Source organism: Strix uralensis, chromosome 4 (assembly GCF_047716275.1).
Source record: "Strix uralensis isolate ZFMK-TIS-50842 chromosome 4, bStrUra1, whole genome shotgun sequence".
NCBI classification, from domain to species: domain Eukaryota; kingdom Metazoa; phylum Chordata; class Aves; order Strigiformes; family Strigidae; genus Strix; species Strix uralensis.
Genome location: NC_133975.1, coordinates 85,097,044 through 85,112,620, shown reverse-complemented (window position 1 = coordinate 85,112,620; position 15,577 = coordinate 85,097,044). Strand labels below are relative to the sequence as shown.

The 15,577-nt window shown below is 44.1% G+C and overlaps 1 protein-coding gene across 15 annotated transcripts in view; it reads right to left on the bottom strand.

The window, feature by feature from the left end:
* Window positions 1–15,577, bottom strand: part of SEC31A (SEC31 homolog A, COPII coat complex component) — a 47,409-nt gene that overhangs the window by 18,686 nt on the left and 13,146 nt on the right. For all 15 annotated transcript variants that reach the window (XM_074867572.1, XM_074867575.1, XM_074867578.1 and 12 more), the window contains 12 exons: window positions 15,454–15,553; window positions 14,027–14,188; window positions 13,675–13,827; window positions 11,999–12,247; window positions 11,319–11,393; window positions 8,839–8,889; window positions 7,992–8,069; window positions 5,458–5,533; window positions 4,698–4,876; window positions 2,756–2,882; window positions 1,713–1,858; window positions 38–211 (listed from right to left, as the gene is read on the bottom strand). In XM_074867572.1, the coding sequence (XP_074723673.1) occupies window positions 38–211; window positions 1,713–1,858; window positions 2,756–2,882; window positions 4,698–4,876; window positions 5,458–5,533; window positions 7,992–8,069; window positions 8,839–8,889; window positions 11,319–11,393; window positions 11,999–12,247; window positions 13,675–13,827; window positions 14,027–14,188; window positions 15,454–15,553 (1,570 nt within the window). The remainder of the gene's footprint in view (window positions 1–37; window positions 212–1,712; window positions 1,859–2,755; window positions 2,883–4,697; window positions 4,877–5,457; window positions 5,534–7,991; window positions 8,070–8,838; window positions 8,890–11,318; window positions 11,394–11,998; window positions 12,248–13,674; window positions 13,828–14,026; window positions 14,189–15,453; window positions 15,554–15,577) is intronic.

Below are 15,577 nucleotides of genomic sequence, written 5' to 3'. Positions count from 1 at the left end.
ACAGAGAGAGGGAGGAAAAACCCTGAAGGCTCCGTACCTGGTTGGTGTTCGCAGGGAGGAAGGTCAAAGCTGCAGCAATGCTGCCCTGGGCTGCCAGGAGGTTGGCGTACTGGCTCATCTTCTCGGCCAAAAGGGCCCCCACAACATTAGGGTCCACGGTCTGGCTGAGCTGCACGGCTTTGCGCAGGATTACGACTTTCTCTATTAAATCCTGGAAGATCGGGGTAAAAAAAAAAAAAACAACCCACAAATGAGAACAATGGGGTGAAGTAAGCCCTGGCTAATGACTGTCACGGAGGGCTGTTCCTCAGGGCAGCCCTGCAGAACCCCTCGACCCGATGCGAGGCTCAAGCCAAGTGCAGATTTCCCAGGCAGTTAGAGTTGCACCAAAGGCACGACCGTACTAGCACATGAGACAACACAACAGCAACCGCACACTACGTGGCTTCTAACAGCAGAGCCAGCAGCAGCATATCAGGTAGAGTTCAAAGCCAAAAGAACTACTTTTATTAAATGAGATTTCAGGGCCCTATCAGCACTGAGCATGTCCACCAAAAGAGTACACTTTCATACAAATATCTGGTGAGAGCCACGACAGCAATCTGAAAACATCACACCCATCACCACTATCAGTGCTGGGGTGCTGCACATTCATTTGCAGCATTTTAGTAAGTCAGTTCTTAACCATCTTAATCAAAAGGGTCTGATAACTCCTTTGGGAGAGTTGTCCATGGTTTTCTCGTTGTTACTGCAAAGATGATATTCACCAGGAATACTCCATATCCTGCCTTCCTTGCACATCCCCAAATACCAGAGCTGGTCTTGGTTGGATTTTCTCCTAGTGCTAAGTTCCAGGAACATTTTCTGGTCAGTTTTCTCATGTTTTTCTTACTGTGCTATACTGGAAGACACTACAAATATTCATTTGCCAATATTAATATGCAATCCCCTTTAAAATCTTATTATAGATTTAATGAGGTTGCCACACACACGATTTCAACCATATATCACTAATAAGGACTACTACTGACTGTTCAATAATACATTTTTGTTTTTCCCAACAAATCAGGACTTCAAAAGAGACAAGGGGAAAAAAAAAAAAAAAAAAAAATCAAGAAAACCAACAGCTTCTACAAGTTTCAGCAATTTCACATCATAGTAAACAAGCAGCCTCATTACGACTTCAGCAATATTTTTTAATTTTAGTGTCTGAGAGAGCAAAGCAATGCAATCAAAATGCAAATTTAAACAGAAGGTGAATCTGTAAATGAAGCCCTCACAATCAAGAGACTGGAAAGTAATTCTGATAATTCAAAACTGGAGTTAATTATTAGACTTCTTCCCCTGAACACCCAAGCCATGTCTTCCAAAAGCAAACATGTCCAAGTGTTCCCCTATTGCAAGAGATACAAGCATTCAAAGCCCGTTCTTTACCAAAATACTCGAAGCCCTACACCTACCTTCTTAAACAAGCATATTAGCAGGACTGCCCAAGGAACAGAGGAGACACGAGGGCCATAGTGCTTCACAACACACTTCCCAGTATCATATTTGTGTGTTATTTCTATGGAAGCCACCCATTCCAGAAGGAAAAAGCTTGCACCCTGAGATTCATGCAGCTGTCAAGACAGCATCAAAGCTCTGCACTAGATTATTTAAGTGCCAAATGACTGCAGTGTGTTACTTCCAACGTCTTTAACAGAATCACCAACCTGAAGGGACAAGGGGCTGTTTCCATCCTGAGCTTTGGTCCAACAAGCAACGAGTTTTTCCACGTTGCCAGCACAAATGTAACAGAGACAAGCCTGTGTCTGCAGAAGGCTGTCCCCCTCGCTCTCCAGCCTGTTACCCAGGAGATCTAGAGAAAATATGAACAAAGAAGATGCTGGTGAATCACTTCAGTGATCCCTCCACCACTGCCCAGGCTGGGGAAGCCTGCAACGCCCGTTGTGTCTCTGCTCAGCACAGCGAGAAGGGATATTGCCTCTGGGCTCCGCTGGTAAGGACATACACTGGTGTCCAGCACAGATTGTCTCCTGGGAGCCCAGCGCACTTCAGAGACAGTTAATGTCATAGCAGCAAGGACTTGTCAAATGCCTGCAAACCTGAGACAGGTCAGAGGGGACAGTCCATCTGCCGACATGACAAAAGACAAGAAGCCAGGGCTCGATTCTCCCCTCTGCCACCCATTTTCTGCAGTCTCTCATTTCAGGAGCATGACCTAAATGTGCAACCAGCCAAGGAACTGTGAGAAACAAAGCTGTGATACTGCTCCAGGCTGTCATTTGCTGAAGTACACCTCCCTACACACCATGGCTGGCATCTGAGCGGCCCAGGGTGTCAGGCACACAGCTGTTAAGAGCGAAGCGTTTCCCTGAAACTTTTCCACTTGTGTCCCATGCACAAACACTCCAAGACACTGGTCCCTTGGCTGAGACACCTGTCACATCATCATCACCGTCACCCATCTAGAAATGGTAAAAGACCACCACCTGTGCACTACACAGGTGATGCCAGGACACAGCTGCTCACAAGGGTCTCGGTTCATGTGCCCAGAAAATCAGGGAACAAACTGGGAACACAGCACCCCGGAGGTTCCTCTCCTCTCCTCTGCAACAGGACCAAAGAACTGTATTAACCATCAAAGCAGCTAGCGAGGCATTACAATAGTTTACTGGAAGGAAAACAACTGTGGTAAAGTATAGTTTTGCTGTAAGTGGAATAAATGACATCCAGTCTGTAAAAGTATCCTTACCACAAAGGGCTGCAAACTCATCTGGCCTGGCGTACGTGAGGACAGCAGCCAAAGCCTCTCTCCAATTCTGCAGGTCACAAGACTGCACAATCTCTTTCCAGTTCTTTGTTACCACTGCAGTGATGAGCTGGACCAGGAGAGACCACAGTTAAGATCTTGGTAGGATTTCCTCAGGACACAGTATAATTTGTATCTATTCAGGCGTACTCATCCCCGCTGCATCCAGGGTCATGGCAGATACTGCACTGCAATTAAACAGCTCCACAAGAGTACATTTTACTTCAAAAGGAGTTCAGTGAAAAAAATCACGAGACAAGCTCAGATAACACAGACAGGCCAATTATTCTTGCTACAAAATGTGCAAGAAAAGAATGCACAAGAAAAGAATCCGCAAGATGGGATTGCTGCAGATGGCTTTCAGGACTGTTTTTGCAAAGATAACATACCAAGTGTTTAGCTACAAATCTTCTGCACAATGCCCAGCAAGGGCTATGAATTTTGTTTGTCAAACTGTTTAATTCGGTTTTAAGCTCTTGGCCTCAGGCTGACCAGTGAGGGGCAGCTGAAAAGGCTGCTCAAAGGAAAGAGCAAGTTGGCAGCAATATCAACCTGAGCTGGCCTGCAGTATCCCTACCCTGTACCCACACACAGGCTGCCTGTCCACAAGCCTTCAGAACGAAATTTAGTGAACAAAGCCTTTGTCATGCTAAGACTTCAAGCTCAGAAACAGCTGAACAAGCAGTAAGCGTGCAGTTTGGGACCAGAAAAGAAAAAACCCACACCTGAACAACAAATGCAAGGTCTTAACAAGGTCAGCACTCACTTGTTAGCACAGACTAACTGTTCATAATAATAACTGGTCAGCTTTCCATAAAAATACCTTTTCCAAAAGGATGAGCTACAGTGAAGAAATTTCCCACGCACTACAAAATTCTCCTTTCTCTGATTAGACCAGAGGCAGAAAAGGAGCTGGGGAAGAAATCCTGCAGTCTTAATACTTCAGGTTTTCCTCTTTTTGCTTGTCCACTACTAGAAATGCAAATTGTTCCTATCTCAAACTGGATCACAGGCAATGACCAGCAAAATCCCACTTACAGATCCTTGCCTGCGGTGCTCATATGCCCCAACTCCCCAGGTGACTGTGCTTTGCAGCCTTCAGCCTTGCTCCAGGAAAGAACATGACCATTTTATAGGCTGCCTCCTGCTACTATATAAAATGCCCTTCTCCGAGCTAAGAAGTGACCATGATCAACTTTCTCCTGTCCCCTAGAAGTGGCCATCCTTGCCAGACTAACTGTCCTGTGCTCTTTTAAGGCCACTTCTTCTGTTTCATCTTCCTGTTGCTACTTTCTCATGTCAGTAGTAAAGAAGAAAGATTTGAATGAGCAGCATCAGCAATCCCTAGCATTGCAAAAAGCTGAAAAGAATAACAACCAGCTGGCCATACAAGCTGCCTCCTAGACAAAGGATGATTGATCTACCCTGGGCGTACTTCACTCTTCCGTGTGTGCAGTGAAACAAAGCATTGGCAAAATCTGTTAAGACTGATCACAGGCAGAAATCACCATAATGCTGCTGGCACTGAGCATGGGTCATGTGCAACTCCTGAAAAATGTGACGAGATAATAGACTGAAACGTGTGCTGCTTAAGATATTTATCAGTGAGAATCTACTAGTGTATATGCAACTCAGAGACACTGGAGACAAAGTAAAGAATACTTTTCTTGTGTACTGATATCCAAGTAGTGCGCTGTTTCTCTCCTTATCAGTGCATTAAAAAAAGACTAACAGAAATCCTTCTGCTCTGAGATCTTGTGGATGACCTGAATACTTAATAGCTTCTCACAGAAATAAACCTATGAAATGGCAAGAAAACTTTTAAGGTGAAAAAGGGAGTTTGAAAAGGCCTACATGCATGTTGTTTCTTAACGAAAAAACATACCCTGGTAATTTTGCTCTGCATCTTAGCAAAGTACTTTTCCTGTGTCCTAGAAAGCAGCTCTCGTCCGCCTGAGATGGCCAAGATAATGGCGTCAGCCATGCGGTTATCGTGCAAGCAGAGATCTACGGCGCTCTCAAAGTTCCCTGTCAGCAAAGCCTGGGTAATCAAACCGTCCACATCTGCAACGACAGAGGAGTGCATTTTCAAAGGATGGCATAAAAGTCACTTCAACAGGCAACAGCAGGTGATTCTGTCCAAATGTACAACACTGCGCAAAGCTCTCTGCAAACCAGCCTGTTCCAAGCAGGTACTCACAGGAATGGTCAATTGCATCTCCAGCCTCAAACACACTATGGTCACAGCCACATCGGGCTAAACGACCTCTGAAACAAACACCCTGTGTACAGTGCCAGAAACAAAGTCAAACCTAGACAGGAGTCAATGGTTTCTGTGTTATTCAAGAACCCCAGGAGTTTCTGAACAAACAGCGACATTAGCACTTCATTCCTGATCAGGTGTGCTCTTTTATATCAGGAAATCACTCCGAGTAGCTGCATTTCAGCAACGGGGTATACAAGTGCTTCCCTAAAGAAGCTGTATTTTCAAGTGTCTCAAGACTGCTGTGAAATGGATGGAGTTAGAAGCAAGTTATGACAATCCTTCACAAAATGTGCAGAAATTGCCTTCTCACTGGAACACCAGTATCAACATCAGTATTTATAAATATCATCACATACAATGAAATCACTATCAAGGTTACCTCCACTAACAGAGATGTTAAATGTCTTCTTTGCAGATCCTAAATCTTCAGTTTCTTGCTTATGGTCCTTCACCCTCTAAGAGAAAGTAAAAACATAATTTTTGAGGTTATGTAAACACTTGGAATATACACATTTAAAAAAAAATGGCTCTCGCATTACAAGTTAAAGATAGACCTTCAACTACCAGTCACCTAAGAGATCATTAACTTAGAAGGAAAGAGTATCTCTGTCATTTAAAACACTGTTTCAGCACAGGATAATCAACCTCCCCTGGCACCTGCACAAAGTCACCTCCTAAGCACACTGAGAAAGGCCTGGGCTTGTCAAAGGATGTCCAGTACATGTAAACACACCATTATTCACACAATTATTCATTGTTCTGGGAGATCAGAGTGGATCATTTTTGAAAATGGACACCAAGGGGAAAAAGCACTGGAAGCCCCAGATTTCTAACAACCAGGGATCACAAATACCAGCAACCAGGTACCTGGATCCTGGGTACTGACTTGTACACGTACATCCGTGCCTATATACACACAACCCCCTCAGAGCAAAACAGCAGCCACAACCACAAAATCAGAAATCTTCTCCCTTCCGTCCTCTTTCAGCTTCAACCCCTACCGAGAACAGTCTACCATAATGCTACCTAGGTTTCATTTAGCTCCACTTAGACTTTCAGCTCATCTTTGAAACACTCTGTAGTTTACATACACCCTAGTTTAATTAAGCGAAACATGGGAACATATGCTTAATTTTCAACACAGAAGTCCAGCGTGGTCCACACAGACTGAAGCGCTTTGCACTCAGTACAGGAGTGCTCAGCGGACAGAAGCTAAAACTCCCCCAGGAGTTAAAGATAGAGAGCATTTCCTGCAAGCACTTGGATTCTGGGATTTCAAACAAAAAATTTCAATAATAATATCATCAAGAGGGAAGTGTCTCCACCACCCATTTTCACAGCACAGCTTAAGAGCAGCACAGAAATTGTCCCACAAACTGCCTTCTCTGTCATAAGCCAGTGAGCTAGTACATGGAGTTCAAGTGTCTGCTGAGAACACCCTGCTTATATGCTGATCATTGTGAAAGTGTACTTCAGAGGATGAAGAACAAGTACACAGTTGACCAAGAACAGGCATTTGGGATGGGGAGATAAGTCTGAAACAAGCTTTATGTTTGGTTCATGAAAGGAGGCAGTGTCTGGAAACTTATTTTGCTGTCAGATAACGAGTAATGTGCATTTGGTATTTTGGTATCAGTTGAGAGCACATTGTGACTGTCTCAGGAATAATGTGCCCATCCAGTTACTTTATGTATGTGAAAGCACTCCTCAATGTGCATCATCAGTGGCTTCAGGTCAACCTCACAAATATTTACCACCATGTGGGTAAGCTAAGGTCATGTTTGGCTCTGAATTCTCTTCCAGAAGAGACATTTGTTATGAGACATCTTCATGACTGCATACAGCAAAATCCTTACGCAGTCAGATATATGTGTCTGCCACTACAGCATCTAACAAATTAACAAGCAATCAAGCACCTAACCTAAGGAAAGCTCTCTGTTTTGGTGTTCTTCACAGGCTGTCATATGGAGCCAACAAGTGCACCACTATGACATGCATGAGCCATGAACCACCTTCCTCATCCTCACAGACAACTGCAGACAGGCAGGTCTGAGCACAGGGAGCACAGGCAGTTTTGGGCTAACAGCTCAAATTCTAACCCAAAAGGGAGACTGAGGGAACGGGAGAGAATGAAGCTGGCCTGTTCACACAGCGATACCAGCATTTTCAGTGCTATCACATGGCAGAGGCTGGGTCCTTATATTTAAGACACAGGGATCCAAACAATACTGCTCAAATGGACAGAAATCAATAAAAGTCCCAAAGGCAGATGTGGCAGAGCACAAACTGCCAGCGATAAACCTGCCTGAACTGTTGCAACAGACATTCAGTGAGGCAGCTAGCTGTCAAAGCCCTGATACTCGCTGTTCAGGTGCAAAGGGGAGGGATGGCTCTGATGTTGGTGGGAGCAATGCAGGGAAGAAATGTTCCCCCTTTCCCCCAGCACCACAGCTGCATCTCTGCAAAAGGTGATACCTCGAAACAGGGCAGCAAAAAGCTGACACCTTGGTAGTAATCGAGCAGAGGAAGGGAAGCAAGGAGTGAGGAAACAGAAGGGCGGGGGGTGGGGGAATGGAATGCATTAGAGTTGTGGCAGCAGATCATTTAGTACATGTTAGGGAATTGTCAGAGTGAAAATTATGGCAGAATAAAGTCCTTGAGTCTGGTGCCAACTGGACTGTTACAAAACAAGCTTGTTCTTCATTGCCACCAAAATCTATTCACATGAAGTCTGAGGCTGATGAGAAAGTCTCAAGCAACTTAACAAGAGCCCACATTTTACTCTTCTAAATAACTTTTTGTATTTCCATATACTCTCAGCGCTAGGAAAAGCCAACATAATAAAATGCTCTTAATAGTAACAAAGTAAACATGCAGGAGGTCAACAGGGTTAGTCTAGAGGGCAACAGATACCTCTCCCAAGAGCTGCTCCTCTGTAGCCTGGCCTTCATCCCCCTCATTCGGCACAGATTCATCAGATTCTGCGAGAGTCTTCAGCAGAGAGATGTCATTAAAAAAAAAGCCATCAAGAGGAAGAAATACTTTGCAATGTAGAGTATAGCCACCAACAATAGCCAGAATCAGGCTGCAAGTAACAGAAATGCATTGGCAATATGTGCTTGAGTACAACAAACATGGTAGAGGCCCTCCACTTCCTCGCTCTTTGCCATTACACAGTATGTTGTGCTGTTTGCATCTCAGCTGCCTGAAAACATGCTGCAAAACTTCTCTTCCCCATTAGGCAACTACCGATAACATCTGAAATGTCTATGGCACAAAAAGCAATGCAGTTCCCCTCTGTTGTTCAGGCAATGCCTGAACTGTATTTATCACTCTTGCAGGGAAGTGTTATGGGACCATATTCAGCCCTCCTTCCTTTTTTAAAGTCTGGAGAAGGTGCTGCTTTTGAAACCAGCTGCCAGGCAGCAAGGCTCTGGCCTACCTCACAAGCAGCACAAAGTGGCACAGTGGGCAAAGACACAGGCAGCAAAAAGGAAAGGTGGAGGGACATCACTCGACTCTGAATTAAAACATGTGAGTGAGAGCCCTTCAGTGGGAAAGGGGGAGACATTTGAGTGGAAAATGGTGGTTGTTTTTACAAATAAGTACCTTCATCCTACTGAATGGAGGAACTTGTCATACGCTGGGTTATTTGTGACTTACTTTGGGACAGCTACCAAGCAGAAAGAAAAATTATTCTCACTTTGCACATTACCATGGCATTACAAAACTTAACAATTGTACACATGTGTTTGCTTACCTCTCCCAGGTCACCATCTGCAAGACCCTCTTTATTCAGAGCTGATGCAATCTAGAAAACAACCAAGATTTAAGTTAGTGCCCTTTTATTTTGGAGAGGCAGACTTCTCACTGATCTCTTGGATTGCAGAACTGGCACATGTAGCCAATACATTGTTTGCAGAACAGTTAATGTGAAAATAAAGCCATTTCCTTTCCCAGCCTGGCAATGGATTTAGTGCTAAGCCCCCTGCACCCCAAGCTCTGATGGAAACAACAGCTGCTCTATGCCTTTAAACCTTTAATTGTTAACTCAAGAGCCTCAAACCTCACTAGAGCTGCTGGAAGCCACAGTAATAAAAATAGTATCAGAGCATGCAGGACAAAACCTTCTCTCTGCTCTGGTTAGGGAAAATGAAGCGGTGACAATCCTTGTGGAGCAGGAAGCTGTGGTTTCAAGCACAGCACGTATATGGCTACAGGCTAGGATTTTCCAGGGTATGGAAGAGTTAAAATGCCCAGTTTTTACTGCTTTGCAAAGCAAATCTGGAGTCATGATTTAATTAGGGCACTTAAAAACACTGATTTAATGTATAGAGTTTAGAATACATTCAGAAAATGTATTAGTCAAGCATCTGGAAGACTGGGTTTCCTAATGCTGCTAATGTTATCTACTGCTTTTATTGCAGTATTTTATTGCAGGCTTGATTTTGTCCTTTAGGCTGGTTTTCACAAAAAGCTGAGCTCAAATTGCTGGAGATAGCCTTCTCTTTCTTTTTTAATCATTAGTTTACAGTAGAAAGGAGAAATCCAGGACTTGACTGGCATGTGAGAATCACAGGTTTTAAGAAGATAAAAACAAACCACCATGCTCTTAACAGCTTATTCCAAGAAGCTGAAATCTGTGACTCTTTTTCACTTTCTTTACCCTATCAGTAACATGAAACCCACGTTGTAATTTAGTGAGTTTATCATCTGGGTATCACAAATTTTCAGACGAGCTGTCCTGTATTGTTTTTTGACACTAAAAAACACAGATTCAACTTCAACATGGAATGCTTTGTTGAGAAACAGCTAGATGAAAACATGGCCTTGCAGCTCCCCTCACCTGTTCCTCAAATACCAAAATAACAGGGTAGGCCCAGCATTTCAGGACACTCAATTCAGCTATGCCCATTTTCCCAGCTTCTCCCCATGCACAGGGCATATCAAGCCCAGAGCAACAGTGGCAGAGGGCTCCAGTCTGCAGGAGGCTGCTCTGCAGGACCACTACTAAATTTTAACTGGATTTTCTAATCAAGATCTGCTTTTCAAAAACAGGATTTCCATTGCTGTGCTTGCCTTTGACTCATGCAACAGAAACTTAGAAGCTGAGGACAGACTTAGCAAAACCATGATTTTTTTGGGTAGTCATAAGGTTGCCCTGGAGGCCATTTAATTTGTAACCATAATGACATTTTTATGGAGCCAGTCTTTGAAAATTAAACGTTAGTTTGATATAATGAAAATGAATCAAACATTTAAGTCCACTGAATCAGAACTGAAGAAATACTAGACAGTTCCTGGGTACAGCACTGAAAGCAACAAAGAGCTAAAACACACAGCAGATATTGCCCTGTAACACTGAGGTAAGAATCTTCTTCCCACTTGGAAGAAAGCTCTATACCTCAGATGTGCAAGTTGCTTCCCAGGAATCCAAATTTTGCCTTTCTAAATGTAACCAGGTTTGATGTTTGCTTTCTTTTTTTTGGTAAAAACAAATGGCATCCTCCACAGAAAAAAAGGACCATTCTAGGTTTTCCAAGGTACCCAATGAAACCCTGAAGACTGCTTACATGTTATTCAACCAGAAAGCATAAAATCAGACCAGATTCCATGATGCTTCAATAGAAGGATGGCACAAAGTTACATGAATAGCTTGAACCAACAAATATCAAAGCTTCTTGATGGTTGAGAATTTCAGATCAACACTGGACAGTCAGATGCAGACACGCCTCTGAAGTCTGTTGCCTGCTTTGAAACTTTCATTGAACATCCATATTGCAGGAAGATGACATAGCTAATAGGAAAACCCAACCAAACAAACTGCTTGCTGTAAGAATTTGGAAGTTACTCACGAGTAGTTTATCTAGACAAAATTTAAAGAGCAGAGGAAGATTTCTAGCATCCTTTAGAACAAAGACATTCCTTAAATAACACAACTATTCAAGTCAGCCGTGTTTAAACAGAGGCCCCGGCACGATGGGTAACAGTTGTATTATGGCTATTAGGAGAGCTGCAGCACTGACAAATACTATCTGCTGGGAAACACACCAAAAATAACGTTGTATAAAAATGTTTATTGTATTGAATAGCCTGTGGATACTGGTAATTGCTCTTCCAGTGCCACAGGTGAAGGAGTACTTCAACCATACATGGCATTGTCAACATATTAGGCTGTACTCTGTGGATACATCCATCAGGAAAGCATTTAACACAAGCCCAGCTTCCAGGAACATTTACCTTCTTCCTCAGATCATCTTTCCTGTATCCTAAGAGTTCGAGGTATTTAACACGTGAATCTTCTTCAAAATTCACCTTTAAAAAACAAAAGTTAAAAAATATATCGCAATTCACAATTTTCCATTTTCTCCCTCACTGGCTTTTTACTTGACTGGCACAAATCACCTAGTAAGAGCTACTGACTGTGTAGACTGAGGGTAATAAAAGGGAACTGAAAAGGTCTTCATTGACTTGGGCATCCAAGCAGTTAGGCAAGGCTTCAATCTGGTTATTGCAGGTGAGCATTCTGCTTATCCACTTCACTTGGAAAGCTCTCAATGTTCATAGTGAGCAGTGAAAAGCACATCTAAAGCTATTTCAAAGCTTTATCCCTTCTCACCAGTTCCCTGTACAAAGATGTACTGATGAGGGATATTAAAAAAAAACACCAACCCACAGGATACCTTCCCCCAAGACTTCGCTCTGCCAAGATTTCTCACGAACCCCACAAGCACCCCTGGCCCTAAGGACCCTCTCTCTTCTGGTGAGCCACCTCCAGGGAAGGCTTATGGGCACTATTCCCACAGCCTTTTTGTTCCCAGCACCTCTCCTGCTAAAACACCATCACGTGCAGAAGGAACCATTTCTGTACTTGCTTTCCAAGTCAGTGGGGGACTCTTGAACCCCTGTTATTCTGTTACCTTTAAGAAGGCCCACACGTTTTTCTCAAAGTCAGCCTGGGCCATGTCGATTTTCGTCTGGCAGTAGCTGACAAAGCCTTCAGACTGCACAGCCTCCTGCAGCTGGTTTGAGCGGGCCAGGAACTCCTTCTCTGTAACAACCTGGCTCACGTAGACATGGTGACGCTGCTGCTCCTGCTGCTGCTGCTGCTGGATGCCTGGCTGCTGCTGAGACTTGGCATTCTCAAATGTAACCAGCTTGCCTCCAAACTGCAATTGAGGCACACATGTAGCATGCAAAAGTAGAATCATACACTGGAGCGTGTATGGAAAAATATGCACATACACATATGTACGTACATGATTTTATATAGTGTATATATGCTTATGGTCCAAAGGACAAACGTTCCAGACACTGACTCATCGATTTTTTTTTTTTCACCACCCCCTATTTCTATGCACGTAAGGAGCTTGCTGGGTAAGTGGGAGCACATTTAACAAGACTAATGAGAACAGCTACTCCTGTGCCTGTTTTTTCTCAGGCAAAAGATCCACTAGAAACTGAGAATTAGAGCTGTGGGTCTGTACAGTGCCCAGCATAAATGGAGCACCTCATGATACCGCAATGTAATTACCACAGAAACCCATGCATCATTAAATAAACGCTCAAGCATGATGCTTGCCCTCCTCTTGGCAGGCTGTTTACCAGTTACAAGCCTACTGATAGATGGGCAGTAAGTTGTGTCATCGTTTGGAGAGAAGTAAAATCAACAGAAGAAAAAAAAAATTAGAAAGGGCTTATAATATTTCATTCTGTAGCTCAGTTAATTTACACAGGCCAGTCCAATAAACAAGAAGGTCAGCATTACAAAAAGCAAAAGACTGACAAGGACTGACAGGACGAATAAGGGAATAAACACCATTATAAAATGACACATCAGTCAGCGGCTAGGCATCCCATCATTTGTTGGGAGAAAATTACATTTAATTTGTGCATCAGATCATGAGTAAGCAGACAATACAACGCTGAAAACTGAGGAGTATTTTGGCAAATAAATCCATTTCAAGTGGACAGGCTGAAATCTTCAGGAGATCCCAAAAAATGGCCTGTGAGTCTAGAAAATAAGCCAAAGGTGGAGCTAAAAAGCAGGTGACTCTGCTTTCACAAAAAGCAGAGCCTTGCCACCCTCTCACCTGGCTCCTCTGCAAATCAACCAACCATGGAGAGCCTAGCCGTGTGCTGCTACAGCAACTCCTGCGACCTTGATCAGAGCTAACCTGAGTGTTCTCCACCACACCAACTCACGTAATAGCTTCACACTGCACTAAAGTCTCAGATACTTGCCCAGTTTGGTCCCATTGCCCCCCTCCCAATGTATATTTATTTACTCCAAAGTAAGCACAGCACATAAAAGCAAAGCCCTAATCCCAAAACAGAAAGAAACAAGTGCCTGCGGCAACACACCACCTCCTTGTTTTTTTCCCCAAGCATTTTTGTTACACTTTTGCTGGCTTGCTGTCCCAGGTGCCTGGTCTGGAAGCTGCTGCAAGCATCTCCTGCCACGATGACAAACAGGGGAAGCTCTTCCAAGTCTGAGCGTGACACTGAACTCCCCTCTTCCTAAATTGTTTTGCAGATGCCACCACTACCTCCCTCCCTGCCTGGCCATCCACGCCGAGCCTAGTCTCCTGCTTACCGAGAACGATGCTCCCACAGGCCGCCGGATCCATTTGGGTGGTTTCTTTAGGGGCAAAACAACACTCTGTGGGACAGTCTGCTGGGGAAGCTGCAGGGGTGGGAGGGGCTGTCCTGTACCAAATGGATCGAGGTTCCCAAAAGACGATGAAAGCTGTGATAACAAAAGGGGGAAAAAGCAAAAGTGACATATCTCCAATAAAACTAAACATAAGCATTTATTTGTACCAGATAAGTACTCCTGCAAGCAGGGCTGCAGACAGCCACTGAAAACTTCCCATGAGCCCTATTCCCCCGCCCACCCCCCCCCTTCCCCTTTCAGTCCATATTCTTAGCTGAACATTTTTCAAAACCTGGTCAACTTGCTTCTGCCTCAAGCCATCTGTGCTGCCTCCCATGATGGAGTAAATGCTGATCCGCCCATCGAACGAAGCCGCAGACAAGACAGCGGGGTTCCTGGGACACCACTGGATATCGAAGCACCACTGTGTGTTCGTGGGCAACTCATACAGCACCTGGGCAGCAAAAACAAGTCCAATAAATCAGGGCTTTTATGGAGCACCACATCCAACAGCAACAACTCTCCTGCCTGCCCTGAGACTGACATGCTCTTCTTGCTCCCCAGCAGCCTCCACATTACCGTACATACTAACAGTGGAGAAACCCTGACAAATCACCAAACAGGAGATTATCACACTGCTTAATTTCCTTCTCCTCCTATTATATCTTCTGTTTAATCCACACAGGACAAACTATGCAGGCATATGTCTGTGCTGTTCCACTGGAGGCTGTGAGCTGCCGCTGATATTCATGCTAGCTCAGTGCTAATCTGGGTATCTCTACACACTACATGGAGACATGTTCAGGCTCCAAAGGAAGTCTGTTTTCACAGAAAAACTGGAAAAGTTAAAACCTGCACTCTGGGCAGACAGACTCTCCTGCCCTGGAACAGACAAGCCCACCACTGCAGCAGACATTTAACCATAAACTAGGAGAAGCTCAAAGAGCAAAATGCAAACTGCCTTGCTGTCTCCCAGGAAACTGTTTTTTATTTTTAGTAAAAACATGTAGTATGATTCATTCACATATAAAGTCTTCCTAACAGCACAGGATCCAGCTCAGATAACTAATTTACCACCCCACAGCTTTTTCACTTTTGGGCCAACGTTTGAATTTTACAAACACTACTCAAGTCCTCCAAGATTATTGCCCACTGCAGGCAAGGAGCACCAGGGTGTGCCTGAAGCCCTTCTCATGCTCTAGGGGCAAACACTCAACTTGTCTGAAAAAAGGATCTGCACCTCCTTTGAAAGGTATCCCCAGGCCCAAAAGCGTGGGGTCGGAACACATTTAAGTGCCTATCACTGACCTGTCACTATTGTAGTAACCTACAAAATCCCTCTTGTCTGGATAAAAGTTCTTATGCTTACAGAAGGTAAAAGGCAATTGCAACAGCAATCCAGCCACATCAGGCCCAAAGCAAAAGAGCAGGAAGCAAATACTTAGTTTAAGTGTGGCCGTTTCTATTCCTTTCAATTATCAGGGACTTTACTACTCGGCAGGAGCGAAGCAGTAAGGACAAACGGATAATATCAGCAACACTAGGAAAGAATCCTGCATCACCAGAACAATTTCAGAAGGCACATGTAGCAGCTGCAAGTACATGGGATATGGAGAAACATCCCATAGAAGCATCATTCCTAGGAATGCAAGCACAAAACACCTGCTTTGCCACTGTGCCACCTCTGAACAGAGATTTTAAGCAGTGTGTGTACAATACCTCGCCCGTGTTAGGACTGGAGCACAGAATTTTAGCATCCTTCCCACAGCTAAGCAGCAGCTCCGAATCTGCCATACTCCAAGCAATGGCCAATATACCCCTGCGTGAAAAGTCACAACCAAAA